The sequence below is a fragment of the Pipistrellus hanaki genome (assembly GCF_964339955.1).
Source record: "Pipistrellus hanaki genome assembly, chromosome: 6".
NCBI classification, from domain to species: domain Eukaryota; kingdom Metazoa; phylum Chordata; class Mammalia; order Chiroptera; family Vespertilionidae; genus Pipistrellus; species Pipistrellus hanaki.
The window spans coordinates 73,405,863-73,430,933 of record NC_140508.1 but is presented as its reverse complement, the minus strand read 5'-3'; the positions used below and the strand labels follow the sequence as shown (position 1 = coordinate 73,430,933).

At 50.2% G+C, this 25,071-nt stretch overlaps 1 protein-coding gene across 7 annotated transcripts in view; it reads right to left on the bottom strand.

Annotated features, from left to right (window-relative positions):
* ZBTB7C (zinc finger and BTB domain containing 7C) overlaps positions 1–25,071 on the bottom strand; it is a 255,881-nt gene that overhangs the window by 4,953 nt on the left and 225,857 nt on the right. For all 7 annotated transcript variants that reach the window (XM_084887407.1, XM_084887408.1, XM_084887406.1 and 4 more), the window contains one exon: positions 4,044–5,270. In XM_084887407.1, the coding sequence (XP_084743533.1) occupies positions 4,044–5,254 (1,211 nt within the window). In that variant the 5' untranslated portion in view covers positions 5,255–5,270. The remainder of the gene's footprint in view (positions 1–4,043; positions 5,271–25,071) is intronic.

Genomic DNA, 25,071 nt, shown 5'->3' with positions numbered 1-25,071 from the left:
GGTGTAAGAAGTACCAAGAAGGTGATTATATCTTCCTTTCATAGAGCACCTGCTATGGGCAGGTGAATATACCATTTCAATGGCCCTGGAGAGCTGTTATTCAGAGGCAGGTTACGGTGTAGGGCTGGGTTCCCTGTTTGGAGCCTTGGAGCCCCTGCTGCAGCCGCAGACCCACCACTAACTTTAGGCATGCAGAGAGACAGTGCCTCTCATCTTCCCGAGCTCATTTGCTCCCTTTTCTTCAAGGCTCGTGCTAGGGGCCAGGTCTGGCAGAACCCTGTGGTCCTGACCTTCGGTCCTGCTTCCAGACTTTCTGGGAATAGCGGGACTCCTAATGAAGAGGCCCTAGGGAAGCCTTGATCCAGACTTCTCTCTCCTAAGGTGGAGCCAATGGGATCTGTTGTAGTAGAAGCCGTCTCTCTCTTAAAAAAACAACAACAAAACAAAACAAAAAAACTTTTAAAAAAATTGATTTCAGAGAGAGAAAGACAGATAGAAACATCAGTGGGAGAATCACTGATCAGCTGCCTTCTGCAAACCCCCCACTGGGGATCGAGCCTGAGGCTTGTGCCCTGACCAGGAATCGAACTGCAACCTCCTGGTTCAGGGATCAACGGTCAACCACTGAGCCACACCAGCCTGGTGAAGCCATCTCTTTTTAAGGAAGAAAATGGTGACATTGGACAACTCCTGGAGAATATAAACACGGACTCAGGCACAGGCAGAGGGACTTATAGTGGTAACCAGAGCTGAGTGGGGTCAGCAAGGAGCCACAGAAACAAGTCTGGTTGGAGTCCTGCTCAGGGCTCCAGGGGAGTCTCATTTATGGAGCAACCGGTGGTGGGACAACTGGTGGTTCTGACTGAAATCTGGAGCTGATTCAGAGGTGAGGGCTCCGACTCTAAGGAATAGGCAGCAGTGGTGGGAAGGCCTTTGTCCCTGTTCTTGGAGAAGTGGACAATGGAAGGTGCAGGCAGGCTTTAGGGACAGAAGGGTTCTGTCAGGAGGATCCCCAGACCCCTCCACCCTGTTGTGGCTTCTGAAGTCATGAGGAATGACTGTTCTCATGGGGTGTGGACATTCTGGGCATTGGCATCTGAGGCCATAGCTTGGAGCCTGTGACTCAGGGTCACCTTGCAGAGAGAGGGTGGGCCCCTCCAACATCCCCCAAGACAGATGGATGGGTCAGAATTTAGGAGAAAGGAAGGAGGCCTGGCCAGAGAGAAGCTCAGTTGAGATTCAGAAAGGGAAATTGTCCAAGAGGAGGGTTGAAGGCAGCAGGTCTGGTTCCCTTGGCCTCGGGGGGCCCAGTTCCAGAGAGTAGCTTGGCCTTGCAAGGGAGCCTGGGAACTCTGAGTCAAAGAGGCAGCAGCTGTTGCTTTAAATGGCTGCTAAAGAGCCCTCAGCTGGGGAGGAGGGAAAGGGGAGGTGTTACAAATGGTGGCTGCAGGAAGTTAGCAACAAAGAAGGTCCCTAGAGTAGGGCTGCAGGGGGATTTGGCTGTAGACAGTTACAGGAAGCCCCGACCTGGGCAGGCCAGCATTGGCATTCTCCACAGACCAAAAAGAATTTGTGCAGCGCAGCTCTGGGGAGGTGGCAGGAGGGAAACAAGGAAGCAGTGACTGAAGAATGTGCCAGGGAGGGGGTTGGGAGGTGCTCCCCAGGGACAGCACAGCCCACAGGGAGAAGTACAGCTCCTTTGCCGGAGCTGGGGAAAACCTCCTCCAGCCTCCCAGGAAGGCGGGCCAGAGCTTTCTGATCTTCCTCAGGCCCCTCAGAGCCCAGTGGGAACCCTGAGGGGGGCGTGAGGGGAGGTGCTGATGGAGGCTGGAATGCAGCCTTCTGAGGAGGGGAGGGCAGGGCATATGGCTGGATGGCCAGGAGGACACAGGCCATCTGATCTGGAGGGTGGGGAGGCTGCAGGCCGAGGCCACCCTAAGTGATCACCAGGAATGTGCTGGGAGGAAGGGTCCTGGAATGCAGCCCTCCTGTGCAACCCAGCATCGCTGCCCACTGGGAGGCCTACTCAGAGAACCTTCTGTGTCAGGAGGGAGAGGAGTCTGTCTGCAGCAACTGACCACGTTTAAAACTCTCCCGAGAGAAGGCAAGGCCCAAAGAATGGTGGTCCTCACAGACCACAGCTGCATGTGGGAAAGGCCTGGAGGGGAGGAACAGAGAGGGAATAAAGGTGGAGACTTGGGGGGCTGGGCAGGCTCATGGTGCTGTACCCTGACACATGCATCCCCTGGAAGTTGTGGACCTGGGTCTCTCCTGTCAGGAGAGGTGTCTCCGTGGCAGCCATCTGCACAGGGGACAGGCGTGAAAGTTAGGGAGCTGGACTCTGGGCAGCTAGAGGGGAAGCTCCAGGCCACTCCAGGGCTGGACTGTCTTTGATCTGGCCTGGGAAGAGTATCAATGCTTTGAAGTCACTCCCTTGGGCTAGGCTGGGGCAGGAGATGAGTGAGCTGTGCTGGACTCAGATGATGTTCTGGTTGGTCTCCCTTCTGCTATCCTAGGCCTTTGTCAGCCTCATTCAAGTGTTCTAGCCAGGCCTGTGGGGCTCAGTGAATTCAGGAGGCGGTGGAGTGGGAGAGGGAAGCATCACCTAAGGCAGCATTGGAGTGGCAGGGCCAGCAATGAAAGACACCTGAGGACAGGTGAATCCCAGGAAGGGAATCTGAGGTCCAGGTCCAGATTCTCTCTTCGCTGTTAGCTCAAAGGGTCTGGGAGAAGTTCTGTTTGGGGATTCCCTCACAGAAGCAGCTGTGTGAGGACTCCAAGGCCAGAAGTAGTCACCGAATGAGCCCACTGAGCTATTTTGGCAATGCTAGTGTCACCTGAACATGTATTTCTGATGCCCTTCTCTGAAAACCTCTGATAGAGTTCCAAGCCACCCAAAAAAGTAAGTAGGTCTCGTTACTTCATAGAACTTGTGTTCCCCGAAAAACATGGCCCTTATTCAATATTTGACATAATTCAAAAAATTTCACTTTATCCTCAAAGGCCAAAGCTTTGGGCCCATCGAAGAAGAAAATCAGAAGAACAAGCCCCCAGCAATTCCCACGGAGACATTTCCCAGACACCGGCTGACGGCAGCACCGTTGGCAGACGTGTGGGTCTCTCAGGGTACACTCATTGACAAACAGTGGCCGTGTGGGGAAAGGACCTCATCGAGAAGGTCAGGGTCACAGGGCAGACATCCACCAGACGCTGTCTACATCCGACACACTGAAACGACCAAGCCCTGATGCAAGGCCACCACCGGAACTGTCCCCACTGAGGACATGGCTGGGAAGATGAGCCTCACAGCACCAACACAACACACCAGGCCCATCAATACCCAACAGTGGACAAACTGAACCCCACATCCCTCCCATCAATTTTGGCTACAAAACTTGAGAGTTCTCTGTAGCCACCCAGCCATAGATTTTGCTGTCGTAGGAGTAAGTCCTGGCTCTGCTATTTCCTAGCTGCACTTATGAGTGGCCAACCAGCCACCGGGAGACCGAGTGCTCATCTATAAACAAAGGCCATATGGCACCTCCCCATCTCCCCAGGGCAGGGCTGGGGTGAGAGGGTATAGAATACACTTAGGTCAGCCCTGGCATGTTGAACATGCTCCAAGTCAAATCAAAGGGCTGCATTCTACTCCTCAACTTTTTCAATTGACTTCTGTGGATCTACACTGGGGAGAGAGGGAGGCTGAGAGAGCAAGGTACTGAGGCTCCTCACTGCTGCCTTACCCAGAACGGCTTTGCTCTGATCTGTTTTATATGTTTGCCTTCCACCTAATACTGTATTTAAGGAAATATCTATTTTTACAGAAAATAGTTTCCCTTTTAAAAAGAGCTTGAAAATCACAGCACCAAGTAGTGCCTAGCGCGCCTTCTAGCAATGAATTCGACGTGCAACTAGGATCCAGTTGGACCTCCCCTGCACCCCTGCCCCATCTGCACACACCCATCCATCCCCTCTCTGCTGTCATCACCGCAGCCTCCGGCCCTCTCCCAGCTGGGCCCCCACCCGGGGGCCGCCATGCGCACCTGGTGAAGCGGACCTCGCAGATGTTGCACATGTATGGCTTCTCCCCGGTGTGGGTCCGCATGTGCCGCGGCAGCTTCCCGGCCCCCATGATGACTTTGTGGCAGATGGGGCACTGCTGAGAGGCCTTGGGCTTCAGCTTGCGCTCCTCCACCAGGGGCCAGGGCGGGAAGAGCCCCCCGAGGTGGGTGGCACTCAGGAAGTTGAGATAGGCACCATAGTCATTTTCCGCCTTGATGGAGCCCAGCGGCCCCCCGGGAAGGTCCGGGAACATGTCCTTGAAGAAGTCATTCGGGAAGGGCGGGGGCGGGGGCGGGGGCAGCTCCTCCTTCTCCTCTTCCTTGATCTTCCGGTTCTTGATGACCAGGTCCAGGGGCCCACTGTCCATGGGCTGCTCGGGCAGCTGGGCAAAGGCACCAAAGTCCCCTGGCCAGAGGTGCGGGAAAAAGTCTGGGGCAAAGGGAGATAAAGAGGGTCTCCTGTCGGGGATGTTGGCTTTGGGGTACAGGTTCTCCCTCAGCAGAGATTCAATGGAGAAGTCCCGGATAACGCCCAGATGGCCAGGGCTGCTGGCCTGGAAGGAGTCCGGGAAGTCCCTGGGTGTGTCTGCATAGGCCTTCTCTGTGAGATGGTCTGCCTTGGAAGGGCTTTGGTGGCAGTTGATGTCCTGGGGGTCGGGCAAGTTTTCTTGATCAACGAAATCCTCTGTATCATCATCCTCTTCCTCATCCTCTTCCTCCTCCTCCTCCTCCTCATCTTCCTCGTCATCGTCATCCTCGTCATCGTCGTCGTCCTCTTTGTCGTCCTCCTCCCCGCCGTCCCCACCAGGCTCCATGATCTCCAGGCACACGTTCACGATGCACTGGATCTCCAGCATCCGGGCGGCGTTGAGGATGTGCTTGACGTTGGAGGCGGTGATGGTGAGTGTGGAGGTGTAGGCGAACTCGAGGATGGCGGCCAGGGCCTCTGGCTGGACAAAGTCGATCTCGTAGACATAGGGCTGGCTGGCTAAGGTGCCGGCTGTGAAGAGCTTTTTGAAGTACTTGCTGCAGGCCGCCAGGACGGAGCGATGGGTGCGGTACTCCTGCTCCTGCACCACCAGCAGAACGTCGCAGAGCAGGCCATCGTGCCGCTGCTCGTTCAGGCTACACAGAACCTCGCTGCTGTGGTTGGGGAAGGGAATGCCGATGAGCTCGTCAATGCCATTGGCCATGGTCTCAGCCAGAGCCCTGCAGACAGACACAGAGAGGGAGACTGGGTTAGAGGACGCCGTCTCAGGAGGGGACACCCAGCTCTGGGATGCTGGGCCAGGGAGGCGAGGCTGGTGGACATGGTGGCCCAAACCACCCTGGCTTTGCTTAAGGCATCCCTCCTCCAGCCCTTCTCCCTCTCGGCTTTTCTAAATCCCACCTCCAGTGCAGAGCCACTCATAGGTGAGGGCTTTTCATGCCCCATGGGGTCTTTTCCTGTGGAGTTGACCTCTATGGGCAGTATGATGTTTGGCAAAGGCTTGTAAGCTTCTCATGGGCATGATTTCACTGAAGTCAACTTTGTTCATGTGAGACACCAGGACAGACAGCCACCTGACACTCAGATGCTACTGTGAGCTACGTCTACTACTTCCTCACACAGTATCTGCGGGTTGAGGGCCAAGGGGGAATGTTCTCTCATGACTCAATGCTGCTGGAAAATGCTCTGACTTTTGTAACGGACTAACATTTGGCTACTGGCTACTGTTATGGGCTTAGTTGTGTCCCCCACCAAGCCCATAGGCTGAAGTCTTAACCTCCAATACCTCAGAATGTGGCTGTGTCCTGAGGTAGGACCTTCAAAGAGGTGATGAAGGTTAAAAGGAGGTCACCTGAGTGGGCCCTAATCCATTATAGCTGGTGTCCTCATAAAAGGAGATGAGGACACAGACACAGAGGGGAGACCCTGTGAAGACACAGTGAGAAGGTAGCCATCTGCAAGCCAAGGAAAGAGGCCTCAGAAGAAACCAGCCCTGCTGACACCTTGACCTTGGATTTCCAGCCTCCAGAACTGTGACACAACTGTGAGAAAGGTATAGCAAGGCTCACCGAAGAGGCGTGAGCTATCACTACACACTTGTCAGAATGGCTAAAATAACGGAATGCTAACACCAAATGCTGGTGAGGGTGTGGAGAAACTGGATCACTTATACATTGCTGGTAAGAGTATGAGTGGTACAGCCATTCTGTGATCAACTCAGCAGTTTCTTTAAAAACTAAATATGTACTGAGGAAATTACACCCTTTCCTCATGAAGATTCCAAATGGGTAGCAGAGTCCTGACCCTCAGAGGGATCCTCCCCTCTGAAGACTGTTTGTGAATGAAATTCCCCTTGTACATGTGAGTGAAAAGCCCAAATCAGTAAAATCTCAGGAAATCAGAGCCATTTTTCTTGCTCGCTAAGGGCTTATTCCTTTAGAAAAAAAATGTTCTTAAATGTTATTTTAGGAGGAAATTCCCACAATTCTTTAAGCTCCCCCCCCCCCCACCTTCTTACATGGAGGAGTTGAATCCGTTGGACCATGTGTTGGTGGTCGGTGTCTCAGCCAAGCTCCCTGAGGGATGGAGACTGCTGTCCCTTTGCCTAAATGTCCCATCTCTGTGCTTTTGTAGCTATGTTGGCTCGAGCCTGGGAATCAGGGCTCATGGCTCTGAGACTTTGGGAGGCTTCTCAGCTCTCTGGGCTCCTGTGGCCTCATCTTGTCATTGGGTGGTCATGGAAAATCTAACGACCAGCATGCCATGACCATGAGAGGTTAGAAGGGCAAAGTGGCCCTGGATGAGGAAAGGGCAACAGGCCGGGGTGACCTTGGACTCCAGGCTGCTCTGCCCAGCAGCTGCTTCTCACAGTGACCTGGTTGTAGCCTTTGTCCCATTCCTGGAGGAGGGATGTAGTTGTGTAGCTGGGCGGTTTTTCCAGGCAGGAGGTGAGGGCTGACGCTTGCTGTTTCATTGTCTCTTTGGGAAGACGTTTTCCCTGCCCTTCACTCTGGGAGCTTCCCTGATGACCCCAAGATTCCCATGCCCTGGAGGACCCAGACAGCAGTGTCCCAAAGGGTGGCCATATCCCACCCCCTCCTTCCCTCCTTCCCACCCAGGCCCTCCTTCCTTCCCCTCCCACTGCTTAAGCCAGGGCAGTTCTGTCTCCAAGAATAACATGCTCACGAAAGAGAATCCCCCCCACACACCAAAACAAAACAAAACAAAGACTCAACAGCCAGGAGAGGCTTAGAGCAAAAGATGGTCTTTGATACAAAGGGGATAGAAAAAGGTATAAAGACAGATCAGAAACAAAGAAGGAGGGGGGAAAGAGGGGAAGAGATGCTTGGAAATAGAGGAAGGAGATTCTAGGGGAAGAATGAAGGCAGGTGGAACCTTTGCAGGTGTGATTCCGGCAGTCCGGAGGCCTGCCACAGCCTCTCAGGGCCTCTGCCCACACTGGAAGGTTCTAGAGCCCAGAATGTCCAAGTAACCCTGTCTGACAAAGGCAGCACTTCCCATGTCTGACCTTGGCTTATTCAGATATAAAATGAGAACTTTGTTGGCTCGGGTGACTTCCCTGCATTCCCCTCTATCCCTGTTAAGAGAAGGGATCTTGCCCTTAGTTTACCACCTACAGACAGATGGGGGTGCTTCTATGAGCAGAACAGAGAAGCGATGGGGGTGAGGAGATTGGCAGAGGCCGGAGGACCTCCCACCACAGAAATGCACCGTCAGAATCCAGAAGCCCTCCACTACCAATTTCTTGAGTGTGATTTGAATTTTCTTATTTGTGTACAGTTCTAATAACCAAATGAAGTAAGCTAGCCAGCCAGCATTTATAAGACTAATCAATACTAGCTATCATTTATTGAGCACCTGCTCCATGTCAGGCATCGCACCTCTACTCTTTCCTCAACCAACACAATTCTGAAAGGTACACATTTGTATTACCACCTCCAACTCAGGGATAAAGAAAAGGTGTGGAAAGGTAAGTGGCTTGCCCAATGCCACAAGGGTCTGAGCCAGGCTTTGAGCCCAGCTGTATTTGGTGCCAAAGTTCACACCCATTTCCTTTTACCACACTGCCCTCTACAAGGCAGGGGCATTTGAACTCTCTCCCCTGCCCCAAATTTTGTCTCTTACTTCAGAGATTTGATCAGAGCCAGGTGTGAGGATGAGTTGAGATTCACACATGCCAGGGGCTTGGGGGGCTCAGTGCTGAGTGTAAATGGGAGGTATGAATGGAAAGGCACTGGGCCCCTGTGGGCTGGGTCTGTCAGAGCTGTGAAGGATAGAGCAGATTCTATTGGGTAGAGGGGGTGTGCCTCACCTGGATCCTGAGTGGGATTGCACCAGAAGCCGCTCCCAGCCAGCACGTGCTGAGGTTGGCTGATGGTCACCTGACAACCCACATCCCACGCTGAGGGGCGGAGGGTGAGAGCCCTGCTCTCGGGCCGCCTGTGTCCACATCTGACACCCACACTGATGGCCTCTGGGGCGTAGTATTTCCATCCTTGAGCTCAGTTTCCTCCTCTGCACAATAGAGATGATAATAGTGTCGACCTCACAGAGTTGCTGTATGGGTCCAACGAGCTAACGCCTCCTGATACATAGTAGGTGCTCAACCAATGCTAGCACTTCTGAAGTCCAGGACATACATAGACTCTTGCCAGTTCCCTTGAGCAGGGCAGCCACACCCCTTGGGCCCAGAATGCCCTGAAGCCTCATAATAGGTGTTTTGGCAGAGAGGTGGGACCATCCTGAGAAGCAATATGCCTTCCGCATGGTTTTGCAGATCCAAATACTTACCAGTAAGCACCTCACCCAACCAAAGACTCAGAGAACAGCTCTTACACGTCCCAGGCCACCCTAGCATGTGTGAGTCCTATTTGCTAAGGTTCATTCACATCTCCTGTCTCATGCACTTGTATGGGGCAGGTGATCCTAGTATCAACTTTATACTCAATTTACAGATGAGACAAGGGAGGAACCTGTGCTCAAGGTCACACGGCCAATCAGAGTCAGAGGTAGGACTAGAAGTAGAGTGTTTTGATGCCAAGCCTGGCCCTCAGCCAGGTACAGGCTTGTCTGGTAAATAGGGGCCCCATGTTCTAGGATTGGTTTTTACCAGGAATGTGAGGCACAGGGGCATAGGCAAAGTGCCCTCAGTTTGCCTATCTAGAAAATGGGGAATCCATTGCTTGGATCTCACTTGCTCTGGGCAGCGTCTGTTTCTTATATGCCTGTGCCATGCTCAGGATGCCATGAAATATGAATATGGTAGACCCTGAATGAATGAGATCAGTTCAAATGCCGAGAAGAGATAGCCTGAACATCACAAAAGGTGGAGGGGTGGCCCCAATCCTCTTCCTTGGAACAGAGCCCTGTCATTCATAAGGCACTTCTATTCATTCACCTTATCCTTTTTATGATCCCCATTGGTTGGGGATCCGAGAGGCAACTTGATTTCTTGATTTACTTGATTTCTGAGTCCCATCTCTTTCCTGTCCTCTGTGGCTGCCTGATGGTGTGACTTCTGAGATAATTCTATTGCGCTGATCCACAAGTCCAGTGCCTTCCTAAGTCCTGCTCAGCTCAGCAAATCTGCCAAATCCCAGGGCAGGCTGGCCCCAGCTGGCAGGCTCCCACTTCCCTGGGAGTGGTTCCCCTATCTCCAGCCTCCAACTCCTCCACTGCCCCAGCCTGCCCAGGGTCTAGAGCTGGTTGGTTTCTGTGAAATGAGCTATGAGCGTCCCTTCTCACCAGATGTTCCCTTACAGCTGGAATGCAGACCCTCCCTGATTCAGAGCCACCTGGCAGAATGGGTGGCTGCGGTGACGATGGGGGTGCCTCACAGGGGCCGAGAAGGATGTGGTTCTCTTCCAGGCATGGAATGAGGTGGGAGCGGCTACCTGCACCCTCTGAGCAGGTCCGCAGTTCCTGTGGTCTGTGTAGGCGCCGAAACCTGGGAGGCGGGGTGGCAGGAGAGAGGGCGGGGAGGCCTGGTCCAAGCAGCTGGAGCTCTGCGGCTGCCCCACCCTGCCCTTGGCAGCTCCCCTGAGCAGGGCAGCCACACCCCTTGCCCCCAGAATGCCCTGGAGCCTCGTGGGCAAGGAGGCTGGGCAGGGCCACTTCCACTTCTAGGCTCTTCCCCATCTGCCAGAGCGCCCTAGGCAGAGCGCCCACAGCTGAGCACAGCCGGCCCCACCTGCTCTGCCACCCTGCCAGGACATGCCCGAGCCCACGGTCCCCAGCTTGCCTCGGGCCCAGGCTTTAGAGTTGGTTGGTTTCTGTGAAATGAGCTCTGAGCTTCCCTTCTCCACCAGATGTTCCCTTACAGCTGGAATGCAGGCCCTCCCTGATACTCACAATTGTGTCCCCCCAGTGCCTACTCCCCCGCCCACAGAACAAGACTTGAGGCCCAGTGCAGAGGCCACGCCTGGCAGGCAGGCACACGTGGGATCTCTCCCTTGTCTCAGAAAATTTTTTTCCATGTTCCCATATCTGGGGGTCTGAGTGTTTTCTCCTGTGACCAGACACGCACGCCCCTGCCTCGTAGTCTTCTGCTGAAGCCCCTGAGTTAGCAATGCCACCGCCCTGTTGAGCTTTAGATTCAGAACAGCCTGTTCATATCTCCTTTCTCCATACAGGATCCATGTATGAGAAATGTATTTTTCCCAGGAACCATGAGTACAGAAAGAATTCGTGGGCCCACTTTTCTGAGGAGAAACCTAAACTCACTGGTGAGTTGACTTACCCAAAGTCACAGCACTAGGCCAGTGCCAGAGACCAGACTGTACGGATGCCATGCTGCATCCCTTGTGGACCCTCCCTCTCCATCCTCCCCACCTCCCCCTTCCCTCAGTGCCGCTTTGGTGTGGTTTTATCAGAACAAGGTCTAGGACCACCCGCAGGGAGGGGGGCAGAAGCCAGGGTGAGCTTCTCTCTCCCTCGATTCTTACAGGGATGAGACACACTTGGGACAGACTGGAGAGGTACCTAGAGACGAGCAAGGAAGAGTGAGGGGCAGCACCTCACTTGGGCTTTGGTGATGGGAGTGGGGGTGTGAGTGTCTGAGCTGCTTAGTTACCCCCTGGAGGAACCCCTCCCTCTTCACAGCAGCTGCCCACCAGGACCCCTCGCCCAAGCGCTGGCTTGGAGCCTTTACTTATCAAAGCACTTCCACCTCCTCGATGGCAGGTGAGGCCAGTGTTGTACCCATGTTACAGGTAAGGAAATACAAGGTAAGTGAGGTGAAGGTCACAAAGGAATGTGGTTAAATGACTCCTGGACAACCCGCATGTCCCCTGACGATGTTTATTTCTCTCCGTCCCTGAGCGGTGACCTTGCAGAAAAGATAGCACGAATCACTAAGGGGCCGAGTGGTCTCGTGAGGAAGCTGGAGGGGCTCAGAGCCAGCAGAGCAGGCGAGGGGAGTGGGCTGGCCTGGGGGAGTCTGGGCCAGACAAATTGAGTGGTGCCCCTTCCAACTATTGTTCTTTAATTATTTAGTCATCCTTTATTTATTAGAGAGTGAGGCAGGGGTGCGGGGGAAGACTTGCCTCCTCTTAGGAAAAAGTGCACACCTTTTTATGTTCAAAATAAAGGATTTACTACTCGTGTTTATTAGAGGCCATTTCCCGAGCCAGAAAACTCCCTGGGAAGCTTATTAAACCTTATTAAGCCACTGAAAATGTAGATAATAAAATAAATCATTCATCCCCCATCAGCAGCACCAGGCCCACGTGACTGCCTTTCAGCATCCACTGCCTCTGGCTGCCTTTCCAGGAGGTGTCCCAGCTGCTCTGCTGTCCTTCCCAGTCGCACCCTCACGGGGGGGCGGCGGGTGGGGGGGAGGCCAGGGACACACCGGAGCCCCCGGGAGCCCCATTCTTTTTAGCGTTCTGCCCCAAGGCTCCAGCTCCTGTGGATGAGTGGGGAGGGCTTAGATTTTGCTAGTTACTAGGGTGTGCTTGGGTTAGATGGCATTTGGACCTTGTGGGTTATTTTCATGTCTCTCCTAGAGGCACGACCACAGCTGCACAGCGCCAGCCTCTGAGGCACTCTGCATGCGGTCCACCCTCGCATTCTGGCAAAGGACACTGTGTGTGGAAAGTAAGGCACAGAAGTGTGAGCTTAGTATGGCGGGAACAATGAACAGCGGAGGTGCTGGGCTCCAAGGCAGGGGCTCGGTGAGTTCAGAAAGGCAAGTGAGTCCAAGAGGGAGGGGAGTGGGGAGGTCAGAGAAGGTTCTGGATGGGAGAGGAATTGACAGCTGCCAGCAACTAGCGGCCCTGGAGAAGGCAGGGGAGGGCGGCTTGAAACTAGCTAGAAGATCTTGCCTTTAGACCCTGAAGCTGCTGCTTATTACTCACAGCGTGCCCCTGCCCTTCCCTGGCCCCAGACCTCTGGGGAGGGAACGGAGTCTAGGGGCTCCTGTGGGGGAGGGGCTGGGGGAGGAAGGAGGGCAGAGTCAAACGCCAAGGCTTCTCCAGGTGGAAGATGTCCTGGTCATGCCTCGAAGAACACATCTGCCTCCCTGCCGCTGGCCACTGCAGTGTGGAAACCAGGCCCAGTTGGCCCGCCCCAAGCATCTGTGTTTTCCGAAGGAAGTGAAACCTCAGATTTGCCTTCGAACTTGCCCCTTTCTTCTAAGCAGACGCCATCCACCACGAGAACCGCCTGGCATCCAGCTGGGAAGAACAAACTGGAAGCTTGCAATTTTCAGGCTTAATTGTATATAATATTATAATATAACTTTTATTGCGCCGAGAAAGTCCAAGCATTTCCTTTTCCTATTTATACTCGAGCCCAGTCCCTCCTCCGCTACAATTTCCCACTTTGCCTGCTGCAGAAGCCCAGGGTCAGACAGTGCCAGGGCTGTTAGAATGTGAGTGGGAACTCAGTTAACAAATGCTATTGATCACTCACCATGTGCTTGACTGGGGCTTCCTGCTGTGTGGGGTTTAAACAAGACCCCAAACCTGCTTTGGAGGGGTCTGGCTTCCCTGAGAGGTGAGACTCACCCACAGCATATGCAGTAAGTCTTCACCTACACTCATCGATGTCCGACAAAAACAATCTTGCCACAGGCTAATTGATATAAACACGAGTTAAGTTCCCACAGCATCTCATCGATGTTGTAGTGAAACAACAGTGAGCGAATTGATGTTATTTGAGGACCTGCTGTGTTAGAGAGAAATTGGAACCAAGCCTAGCCAGTTGGGCTCAGTGATAGAGCATCGGCCTGTGGATTAAGGGCCCTGGGTTGGATTCTCATCAAGGGCACATGCCCTGTTTTCAGACTCAATCCCCATACAAGACATGCAAGACACAGCCAATCAATGATTCTCTTTCATCACTGATGTTTCTATCTCTCTTTCCCTCTCAGAAATCAACACACACACACACACACACACACACACACACACACACTCTGAGTGGCCAGATTATTATGCGTTCAGAGATCATAATAATCTGGCCACTCAGTGTGTGTGTGTGTGTGTGTGTGTGTGTGTGTGTGTGTTTGTATTAGAGGCCCAGTGAATGAATTCATGCATGGTTGGGGGTCCGGCCAGCCTGGCGAGGGGGAGGGGACATGGGCGGTTGGCCAGCCTGCCTGCTGGTTGAACTCCTGGTCGAGGGGATAATTTGCATATTAGCCTTTTATTATATAGGATATAAACTGAGTGGTCAGATTATTATGTGTTCAGTAAGTTACAGGGGGTGTCTTGGCAGGACCCAACATCAGACCACCATGATGGAGACTGCATGATGGTATGTAGCAAGGGTCCCCTTCAGAGCATGGCCCAGGAGCCCCGCCCACCTCATGTTGTTTCCCTGGTGCTCATCTCAAAGGCAGAACCTGCCTTCCTTCTGCCACATTTGCCCCCAGCCTAGGAGCCCAGCAAAAGGACTGGACTCTCTCTCAGCCTCTGGGAGGGCGCCTTACCTGTCAGCACCTTACAGAGGAACTTCCCACTTCTTCCCACTCTGATTGCTATGACTCATCATCCATTTGCGCGAAGAGTTTTGGTCTCCAGACTATCATAACTTACGGTGGAAATACCCTTGAGACACAAGAACCCACTCCCAGCCCCCAGCCCAAAGAGGCCAGGAAGATCCACTGAAGAGCTGGAATGGGCGCCGTGATTTTTGCAAACCTAGGAAAGCTGGTTCCCCTTTGAAATCCTAAGATAAAAGATGTTGAATAAGAAATATAAGGTCAGAAAGTTAGAAAAGAGTTGGCAAAACACAGCATTATTTGCTGAAGATATGATTGGACACTTTCCTATACAAACAACAGCCAAGTTCAGAAATAGGTTAGAGGACCCCATTTACTTGGTACCGAGAAAAGATACAACACTTAGGAATAAGCTCCTAAGAAATGTGTAAGATCCATTCAAAGAAAGTATAAAAATATGAGCTAAGCACCTTTAAAAAGACTTAAATTGGATAGGGAGCCACAATATTGTAAATAAGTCCATTTTACCTAAATAGTTCAATAAATGCAATAGGATCCCAATAAAAATATCAATGAGAATTTCTATTGAAATTAGATAAGCTGACTCTAAAGTTCACATAGAAAAAAAATTAGCATTTAAGACTAGCCAAGAGATTTTTGAAACAGATGAGTAATGGGAGTAGGGGGTAGTAGTCTTACTAAATATAAAAACACATTATAAAGCCATAAAAAGAAAATATCTCATACTGGATTATGAACAGAGAGACAGATCAATAGAAAGTCATAGACGGTCTATAAATAGAGTCACATACATTCATATATAGGAGAATTTAGCATAAAATAAAGTTGGAATTCCAATGTTTATTTTAAGACAGATTAAAACACACACACACACACACACACACACAAAAAAAAACAAAACAAAAAACACATGAGGTTGGGACAACTGGCCAATCATGTAGGAAACAAAACAAATAAAAACCTGGATCTCTTCCTCATTCCTTACACCAAAATAAGTGACAACTAGAACAAAGATTTAAAAGTTAAAGAAAGCAGAATCATGAAAAGAAAATATTGAAGAATTATTTCATAATCTCAAAGGGGATATGACTTTTTAAGTAAGACAAAATCCAAAAGCCACAAGAGATGGATAAATTTGACTAAATAATGACAAACATTTGTGTAATTTCCTAACAAAATCAAGTCACAAATAACTGGGAAAAATATTTGTATAATGTATGATAGAGGGCTATTTTTCTTTATAGAGATTATATTAAATCAGTAAAAGACCTATAGTTTGCAAAAAAAATTGGTGAAAAAAAAACATGAAAAAAATAAACAGGGAGATCACAGAAAAATAAACACAAATAGCTTTTTAAAAAATGAAAAATGCTCAACATCACTCAGCATGAAAGACATAAAAATTAAACACATAAATTTTAGTTTTCTTCCATCAGATGGGCAAAATTAAAAAAATCTGAGGATTCAGATTTTTCATTACATTTATCATTACAGTTTTATTACCACATGAACCCAACTTATATAAAAAGATTGTCCCTGCACATTGATTCTATAGCAAAGACTGGAAGCAAACTGTGTTCACCAGTGGGAGGCTCTCTAAATACATCATGGTCCTATGTAGCCTTTAAAAAGCACGAGGCAATCTGTATATGGATGTGCAGAGAAGTATCTCTAAGATTCAACTGGAAAGCAAGCAGATGATTGCAACCTCATGGGAAACTCTGAGCTAAAACTCCCTAGCTAAGCTGCTTCTGAATTGCTGACAATAAAAAACCATTGAGTATAATAAATGTTTATTGTTGTTTAAAGCTGCTAAAGTTTTGGGGCCTTTTTGTTACACAGCAATGACGTACTAATGTATATTCCTCTTAACTCCTTTAGGAGTAGGATCTTACCCCTTGGCCCTTGCCCATTTATTGTCTCACCTAACTTTTCCATGTGTGTAATCTTGTCTCTCCCCCAAAAACAAACAAACAAACAAACAAACAAACAAACAAACAACAAGTGTGGTTTCTAATTCCCCTGTATCTCTCATCATGCCTAGTGGAAGGCTGGGAACAGAGGGAGAGATTCCCAGTGATGTTCAAGCTTACTGTTTTATGAAGAGAAGGCAGGTATGCAACTGTACAAGGCTTCCTGATTGACTGGTACCCTCATTAAGTATCAAACACTGCATAGGCAAACTACTTGCAAACCTACTTGCAAACCCACAACTTAACACCACCTAACACCTACAACTCACCTTCACAGCAGAGCATTCACCTGTGAGCGTTCCCACTGTCCCACAGTGAGTCAGGCTCGTAGCCTAGCTCCGGGGAAGGAGGGAGAGAAGAGGAAGGAAGGGCCTGGAAAGGGCTCTTGCTTCCTACTTATTACACTGAAAGCTACTCATGATTTATTTGCTTGCTCCCCACCCTTTCCAAAAATATTTCTTTCAAAGCCAGAGTAACGGCCCCTCTCTTTCAGTCTTCCTGACACTCATTTGGAAATAGATGGCATGCTTAAACCCAAAGAACAATGTAGGACTTTAAGAATCATTTTTTTAAAAAATGCTGTAAAGGGAGCTGCTGCTCCTGCTTTTAAAACAGCCCCTGCCCCAGGCTCTCACGGAGCCTGCCCGCCGGGTCCCCGGAGACGTCTCAAATCCGCCCAGGCTATTTTCCTTTAAGGCAGCCGGGTGGGAGGGCATGGTCCTTTCTCCACTCTCCTCCTCCTCCCATCTCTTTCCCAGGCCTGCAGTCTGATTTTTCAAGACTAATCAGAAAAAGTGGAAGGGAGGAGGCGGCCTTTTTGTAGACTGGTGTCTAAACAGAGGCAGCCCCACTGTTTTTCTGGCCGGGTGGGTGGAGGTGACCAAGGAGACAATTATGTGCAGCCCATCCTCTCCCACAAGACCCATTTAACCAGGGTGTAATAAAGCCCCGGCGCATCCACCCTCTGATTTGGGTCAGATGAGATGAATTTTTAGCTTTTCTGGGGAGTCTGTGCCAGTGGGGGAAGCAGAGGGGTGAAGGAACAAACACATAGGCTCCAGGTCCCTGGAAGAAAGGAAAAGCAGGGAGCAGACCGAGAGGGCACTCGGGAGATCGGCCCTTGGCTTCCTTCCACCGTCTCTTTGTTTCCATGTTAGACGTCAGGTCCAACACCTTGGCAGAGATCACGGGTCTCCCTCTCCCTTACTCCCGACATCAGTCCACTGTTTCTGCATCACTTGGAGCTCTTGGCCTCTTTCATCAGAGGTGCCCTCACCTTCCCATACTGAGCCCCTATCTCCCTCCAATAGTCCTAAACACTCATTGAGCCCCTTAAGCAGTTGGAGATCAAGGTCAGGGATATTCAGACTCATAAAACCTACATCATTAGGATGCTGAACAAATACTTTTGCCCACATACAATATGGCTAGCTTTCACACATGTGCAGGTTAGATGGTGATGGGTCCAACATGGATATACACAACAACATTACTGAATCATACAAGAGGAATACAGCAAAGCAGACATCCATGAAATTTTTCAGATTTAAAAAGGATCCTCATCTTCCAAAGGATGGAGCCCACAGGATCAGAATGTAAGTAGTTCCTTGATGGTAAGAATGGTTTGCTTCTCCATGTTCTCCACGGGATGGAGCACGGAGCATGGAGCTTCACACCAACAGGTATTTGACATGTGTTTGCTGAGTGAGTCATTGAGCAAATGTGGGCTTGGTTACTTGAAATGATCAGTGTCACCTTGACTTTCTCAAGGAGGAAGTAACATGGGAGCATAAGTAGTAATGAATGGCAAAGCCCTTGGCAAGTAGCTAATGCTCACCCTTTAGTAATGCAAGGCCTTATAGGTAGCCAAGGAGAGCAAAATGTGACACCAGAAAACTCTCAGGAGTTAAATCTCCCAACGAAAAATGGGAGAATCTTGTTTCTTCTGAGTAAGCAACTTATGAATTGAGAGAAAAAGGATTTCCTCCGACAACCTTCGTCCCAATACTGCTTTGCAACAACCGGAGTAGTTTTGATTTCATGCACCATTTCGTAAGCACCTACTAAGTGCCAGCTATTGAGTGGACTCTTTTACAGATAGTTCCTCATTTAATCCTTACAATCACCCTGTGAGCTGGTTACTTCAACCCCCATTTCCTATGAGGAGATGGAACCAGGAGTGGTCCAGTCCCATGTCCAGGATGAGCAGTGAGTCAGTGGTGTGTTCCATTACGGAAGCTCCATTTGAAAGGATCCAAAGGCCAGAAACTGGGATGATGGTGCAAAGAGCTGGGAATGCTGTCTGCCAACACCTGTAGAAAGCTTCTAGGATGTTAGGACCAAACAGAACCTTTTGTAATTGAGGATGTTGAGGCCCAGGGAGGGAGAAAGACTTGTCCACCAAAGATTGGCAGCAAATACAGCATGAGCTCTTAGCCATGGCCCTAGTGCTTGTTCTAGCACAGGGAACCTCAATGGCAGACTCAGAGCTCTCCACTGTGGGGTACAGGCCCAGGCAACAGCAGGTGGGGAGAAGTCTGTGATGGCCCACCAGTACCCCAGAGAGGAATCTATCACACCATTCTCTCCCAAAGCTACCCTCCCTCCTTCTACCACCCAAAGCCAAGAGGTGGGACCACCACGTCTTGGTTTTCCTAGGACTTTCCTGGTTTAGGCACTGAAAGTGAGACATTTTCAGAATCCCATTGGCCCCAGGCAGAGTGGGATAGCTGGTCACCTAGACTATCTCCTCCTAAACCCCAGACTCTTCTGTCTAACCTCCCCCCATGCCACCCCCTGCCTCAGCTGCCCTCATGATCACGGGGCCGGGCTCCATTAGACACAGCAGGGCTTTGGACCCCAGCCCACACCCTTGGGGTACTGCCCTGCCCCAGTCAATTCTAGAGAAAGAATGTCTGTTGTCACCAATGATTGCTCAACCCTGGCACCTTTTTGCTTTACCTGTGAGGGGGCAGCCCTCTGCCTCAGGCTCCAAGAGGGATATGGGACAGGGAGGGGCAGAAGTGGGGGAGAAGGAGGGCAGGGAAGTTGATGAAACAGACAGGGAGCTGAGGTAGGGAAGAGGCGGGTGTGGAGGAAGAGAGAAAGAAGGAGAGATGGTGATATGGTCATCTAAGCAAGGAACCACCAATTGCCATACCAGCTGTGGTCCAGATCTTAAGGAATACCCATGGGATAGAGACAGATTTAGACATGAGGCGATGGAACTACCTGGTTTCATGTCCCCATTTTATAAAATTTGAGAATACTGAGCCTGTGGAACTGGAAGGTAAAACCCTCCAAAGTAGAAGCCATGTCAAAACACATTTTGCACCCAAACCAGCAAGTTTATAGTATGTTGTATGTGGCAGCCTCTTCAATGTTCATTAGTAAGGATGGAGACAATAGCGATAGTTATCTCTCGCAATCCGGTCCTCTTAAGCAGGTCTTTCCGAGTCACTGTCAACACACGGTTGGATAATTATCTTGGAAATTTGAGCAATATGACCATTATGGATGAGACAGTGGCCCAATCCATTAGAAAACAGAGCAGGGCTGGCTGCACATGTGGGCAGCTGCCAGATGGGGTAATGGGAGGGCACCTCACTGAGCCCTACTCACCCCAACGCACATCTCTTCTACCAGCCCGAGAGGATGCCATCCAGCTTGTTGTGCCCACCCTGAGAATTCCCACCAGGAGAGGTTATAACAAGGAACTCTGCTGGTGGGGACCCTCCAAGGCCATTTCCCTCTGCATCCAAATTTTCAAGGACTTTTTATTAGCCTGAGAGTAGTAGGCGTAAGAGCATCAGGTTAGCTGTTTGCCTCCTTGGAAGAGCCAGGGAGTCTTCCCTGATGACCTTGGGCCTCCTGTCCACACCACCAGCCATGTGAGGTGTGGGAAGGAGAGGACAGTGATAGGAGCCGGGAGAGAAGGGGCCTGGAACAGTGGGAGGCCTCTCCAGGGGCAGGGAATGAAAGCAGGAGGAGCTAGAGAAAAACAGCAGGGCGCAGCTTGAGAGGCAAAGCTCACAGTGGACCTCTGGTAACACTGACTCCCTGGGGCGGGGGTCATCATTAAGCATTCTCTCTTTGGAGGTCTCCTGGCTGATCCAGGGGAGAGGATCCTATAGTCAAAGATTTCAACTGCCAAGGAGAGGCCCCACTATGAACGCCATGGTGGGAAGCAGAATCCTACCTCCCACTAAACATCCCTGGCAGAGAGCTCATGGGCCCAGGCCCAGTCGGTTGGGCGTGGCTGCCAGAACTTCAGATCTTAAGCCAGCAGCAGCAATTCATGTCTCTTATTTGCAACTATGAACTACAAATGACATGACTATGTTTGAGATACCTGAATACTGGAGCTCTGTTAGAGATTCACATTGGCTATCACACACACACACACACACACACACACACACACCTTTTGAGAAACCCACAGCACCTTTCTAACTTTGTTTAACTCTTAGTTCCCTAACCTTGCTTAATCTTTCTATTTTGCCTACACCTTTCAATATCTGCAGCACTGGTGTGACAAGGACCCTGAATGGAACACTGGTATGGAGCTGTGCTTCCCAAACCTTTCCAGTCATGGAATCCACAGAGCAATGCCAAGTTCATGACACACAGGAGTAGGAGGCTGCTGGCTGCTCAACTGATAGGAGGACTCAGAGGGTCACTTTCTGAGATGGAGCAAATCAAAGCCATTGGTTGGAGATCTTTGAGACTGAGGAGACAGAGCCATCTGGGATGGGAGCCTAGAGGCCTGCCTCCGGGCCTGGCTCTGGCTCCAACCTGCCTCCCCGAGGTCACAGGGAGCTGTGGCCTGGCCTGGGTGTCTGTGCTCTCGGCTGAGCCTTTTCCACCGCACTGCTCCCTGTCCAGAGCTCTTGGAGATGTGGTCTTATCTGAGGACGCCTGGTTTCTGTCACCACATGAAGAGGGCAAGGTGGGCAGCCCATCTTCTGAGCTACTCAGGGTCAGGGCTTGCCAGCTCTTTCCTCTGCCCTTCCCTCTCCCTGCAACCTGTACCTGGATCCAGCCTCACCAGGCAGCCCATGGAAGTTTCCCTTGTCAGGCAGCCCTGTCTCCAGCATGCAGTGTCTTCTCTCTCCATCTGCCAGCCAGGTATCATCTCCCAGCCAGCTGAACTCGTAGCTTCCTTAGCTTACATTTTCTGATGCCCCACAATCACTGCAGGGCATTCCTGGGGCCTGGCCTAGAGCCCTGCCATGATTTTTGGCCCTGGAGTTCTCTGTCTGCCCACAGCCTGCTTCATCCAGACTCTGGACCATATCTGGCCAACATCACATGCTTATTTCATAGGGTCCACTCACCCCATTGATGTGGGTGCTGCCAAGCCCTTTGGGGGCAGAGGTGAGGGTGACATGCTCCCCACAAGAATAACAATTGTAACTTTGATTTAAAGCAAAAGCCATGGTTAATGCTAAACAAGAGGTGATCACCTCTGTGAGGCTATCTCTGTGGATGATGGCATTAAGTGTGCAAACCCAAACATAAAGGAAGCAGCCACAAAATGATAGATACCAGTGGGACCTGGATATAAATGCAGGGAGTCAGCAACCACTGTGAGGCCTCCCAACTCTCCCCTCTACTTAGAGGCAGAGTCCATTTACAGCTTCCCCCTTTCCTGTTCCCAAGACCCTGCAGAGCGAGGTTGCTGGCTGGAGAGAGAGGCAGGACTTGTTCACGTGATCATGGAAAGGCACTTCTCTTTGAGCCCTCACTATGTTGCCATTTGGAACAGAGAAAGGAGGCTTGGGTTTAAGGGCCAGCTCTCTTCCCTGCCAAAATGCATGACTTGGGAATGGTGGTTAGCCTCCCCGAGTCAGAGCTTCCCTCTGTAAACAAAGTACTTGGACTTTACCTACGGTCTCTTCATGGGTTTAGGATGCACAAGCCTATGACAAGAAAATCAGCAGTGGAGGAACTAGGTATGGGGTCCTGGAGAAGTTGTTCTACTTCTCTCGGTCTCAATTCTTACTTGTAAAATGAATGATGGTTAATTTTATGTAACAACCTGGGTAGACTATGACTTCTAAGTATTTAGTTTAGCATTAATCTAAATGTATCTGTAAAGGTATTTTTTAGATGAGGTTAACATTTACATCTGTAAACTTTGAGTAAAGCAAATTATACTACCTGATATAGGTGGGCTTCATACAATCAGTTGAAGGTTCTAAGAGAGAAAAGACTGAGATCTCCAGAGGGAACAGAGAATTTTGACTCGTGGCTGCCTTTGGATTCAAACTGCAATATCAGCTTTACCCTGGATCTTCAGCCTGCTAGTCTACCTGCCAATTTTGCTTTTGCACTTGCCAGCCCTCACAATCATCAGGGCCAATTCCTTAAAATAAATCTCTCTCTATTTGTATACACACACACACACACACACACACACACACACACACACACTATTGGTACTCTTCTCTGGAGAACCTTGACTAATGCAAAGTATTTAGATGAAGGAGAGTCCTTGGTATTAATCCATAAGTCCTCGGCAAGAAGCCCACCTATATCAGGAAGTATAATTTGCTTTACTACATATCAGAATCACTGAAGGAGCTGTTAAAACCACCTGTGTCTAGACCCTGACCCAGACTTCCATCAGCATTTTAAACTCCCCAGGGCCTCCACTATGCAGCTAAGGCTGAGAACCATTGTTGAGTCACTTTGGAAATTATTTAAAAAAAAAAAAAAGCATATTCCCCAGACTCCACTCAGGACCTACAAATCAGCCCTTCTGGGGTGGCTCCTGTCATCTTCAAATTTAACCACCTCCCCAGCACATGGCTCAGATGCTCTCTAAGCATCTGGACATGTGGTGCCTCTCAGGGCCCTCTTCGCTTTGACAACTGACCATTCTGTGGTCCAAGTTCCAGGGCTGGAACACCTGGCCCCTCCCAAGTGAAGGCCAAGGACATCATAGATGAAGAAGCCAACAGGGCACCATGATTTGAAAAGGAGACAAATTCTGTATCTTTCCCTCCCTCACCAACGGCACATGTCACCCACCAGGAAGGTCACCTGCACCCCTGGGGGCACACACAGCATCCCACTCACCTCTGTATCCCCAGCTCCAGTGCAGAAACAGCACAGAGAGGTGCTCAGACATTTGTGTTGCTTCACTGAATAAATGAGCACATTGTCTCACCACCACTGGCTCATCCCTGCCCAGGTGTTTCTGTGGGAGGCATGCCTCTCCCCTTTCCCAATTCCCTGCAGTCATCTGAAAAGGCCTGTCCCTTCCTTGTTGTCTCAGCTCATAACCATTCTCCAGGGTCCAGCTTATACCCCTTCCCTTCAAAAGATCTTCCCTGATTCTTCTCTCTCCCACCACTGTATCTGATGGGACTCACAGGCAGGCCTGGGAGCTGCCACCCAGTACTCTGCCAGTTTTGTCCATTGCCTTTCTCTTGGTTGTCCCCTGATCCTAAGCAGTTTGAGGACAGGCCACCCTCCAGGGTCTGCCCAGGGCTGGCCCACAACAGGCAGCTGTGAGAACTCATGGCACATGCCAAAGAAATCCCTACTTTGTGGTCCACAAGGAAGCGAGTGGGTCACTCTAACCTCTCCCACCATCGCACCCTCTGAGGTACCTCTGTTACCAGGAACAAGGCTGTACACACATTATCTCAGGCCCTGTTCCTTCAAATCCAGGCCTATACTCCACAGCAGTGTTTCCCAAACTTCTCTCATGATGAGAATCACCTGCTGGTGTTGTTAAAAATACAGATTCCGAATCCCAACTAAGAAGTGCTAAACTAGAATTTTTGGGAACATATAGGTAAAATTGTTTAAAGTATTACATATTAGATTTAGTGCTTAGAGCACTAGTTAAGTATACAATTTTACCTATATGTTCCCAATAATTCTAGTTTAGCACTTCTTAGTTGGGATTCGGGAATCTGTATTTTAACAACTCCACCAGGTGATTCTCATCATGAGAGAAGTTTGGGAAACACTGCTCTACAGCATAGCAGCATTTCTTAAGACCATTGGAAAACATAGATATTTACATTATGATTCATAACAGTAGCAAAATTATAGTTAAGAAGTAGCAACAAAAATAATTTTATGGCTGGGGGTCACTACAACATGAGGAACTGCATTAAAGGGTCGTGGCATTAAAAAGGTTGAGAACCACTGCTCTAGACTATAGGACCTCCCCATTACTCTGTAAGCAAAGCAGAAAAAGGATGTGGATTGTCCCTGAGAAAGGCAGGAATGCAGGGAAGGATCTGAGCCACTGTGGGACATTAGAAAGAAGATCTGATCAAGGCGAGAGAATCCATGGTTGGGAAATCCTTCAGGGTAGGGAGGAGAGGGAAGTGACATGTCAGGCACTCTTCTAAGCCCTTGATGCTTGTTCCCTGGATGAAGGTCCTGGAATCACTACCCCATTTCATAGGTGAGGCAACTGAGGCTCATGGAGATGAATCAACCTACCAAAGGCATCTGCGCTCCTGTGTTACCCAAACCCAGGGCAGTATGACTTCAAAGGGGCACCCAGTGAATGTCAAGGAGGCAGATGGGGACTCATTCCTTCACCCACCAACAAATAAGGCTTAATAGGTACGATGTGCCAGCTACCACCAGGCAGAGAGAAGTTAACACAAGTCTACAATGAGTTTCCAGTCTAGTGAATGAGGATGAAATATTTTAGTCCCTGGAGTTCTGGAAGGTAACAAGTAGGCTTGCGGGCCTGGTTCCAGAATTATTCCCACCAGGACCTTGCACATGAACCTCTGGCTACAGAAAAGTACCTGGTCTCTAGCTGTGAAAACCAAGAAGACACTCTCAAGAGATGGTGCCACCTGAGAAAAGAATTAGTGTTATCTTACTGGTCAAAGTCCAGAAGTAGCAGGAGGAAGGAGGGAGAAGGCTGCCCCGCTATCCCAGTGGGTGCCAGTTAAGAGCTCTGGCAGAGCTGGAAAAGGCCTGTCTCATCTCAGTGTGGGGGCCACACCTCCCACCACACAACATTCTCCTGGAGAAGAGAAACCACCATCCTGAACCAGTACCCAGAGGTCAGAGATC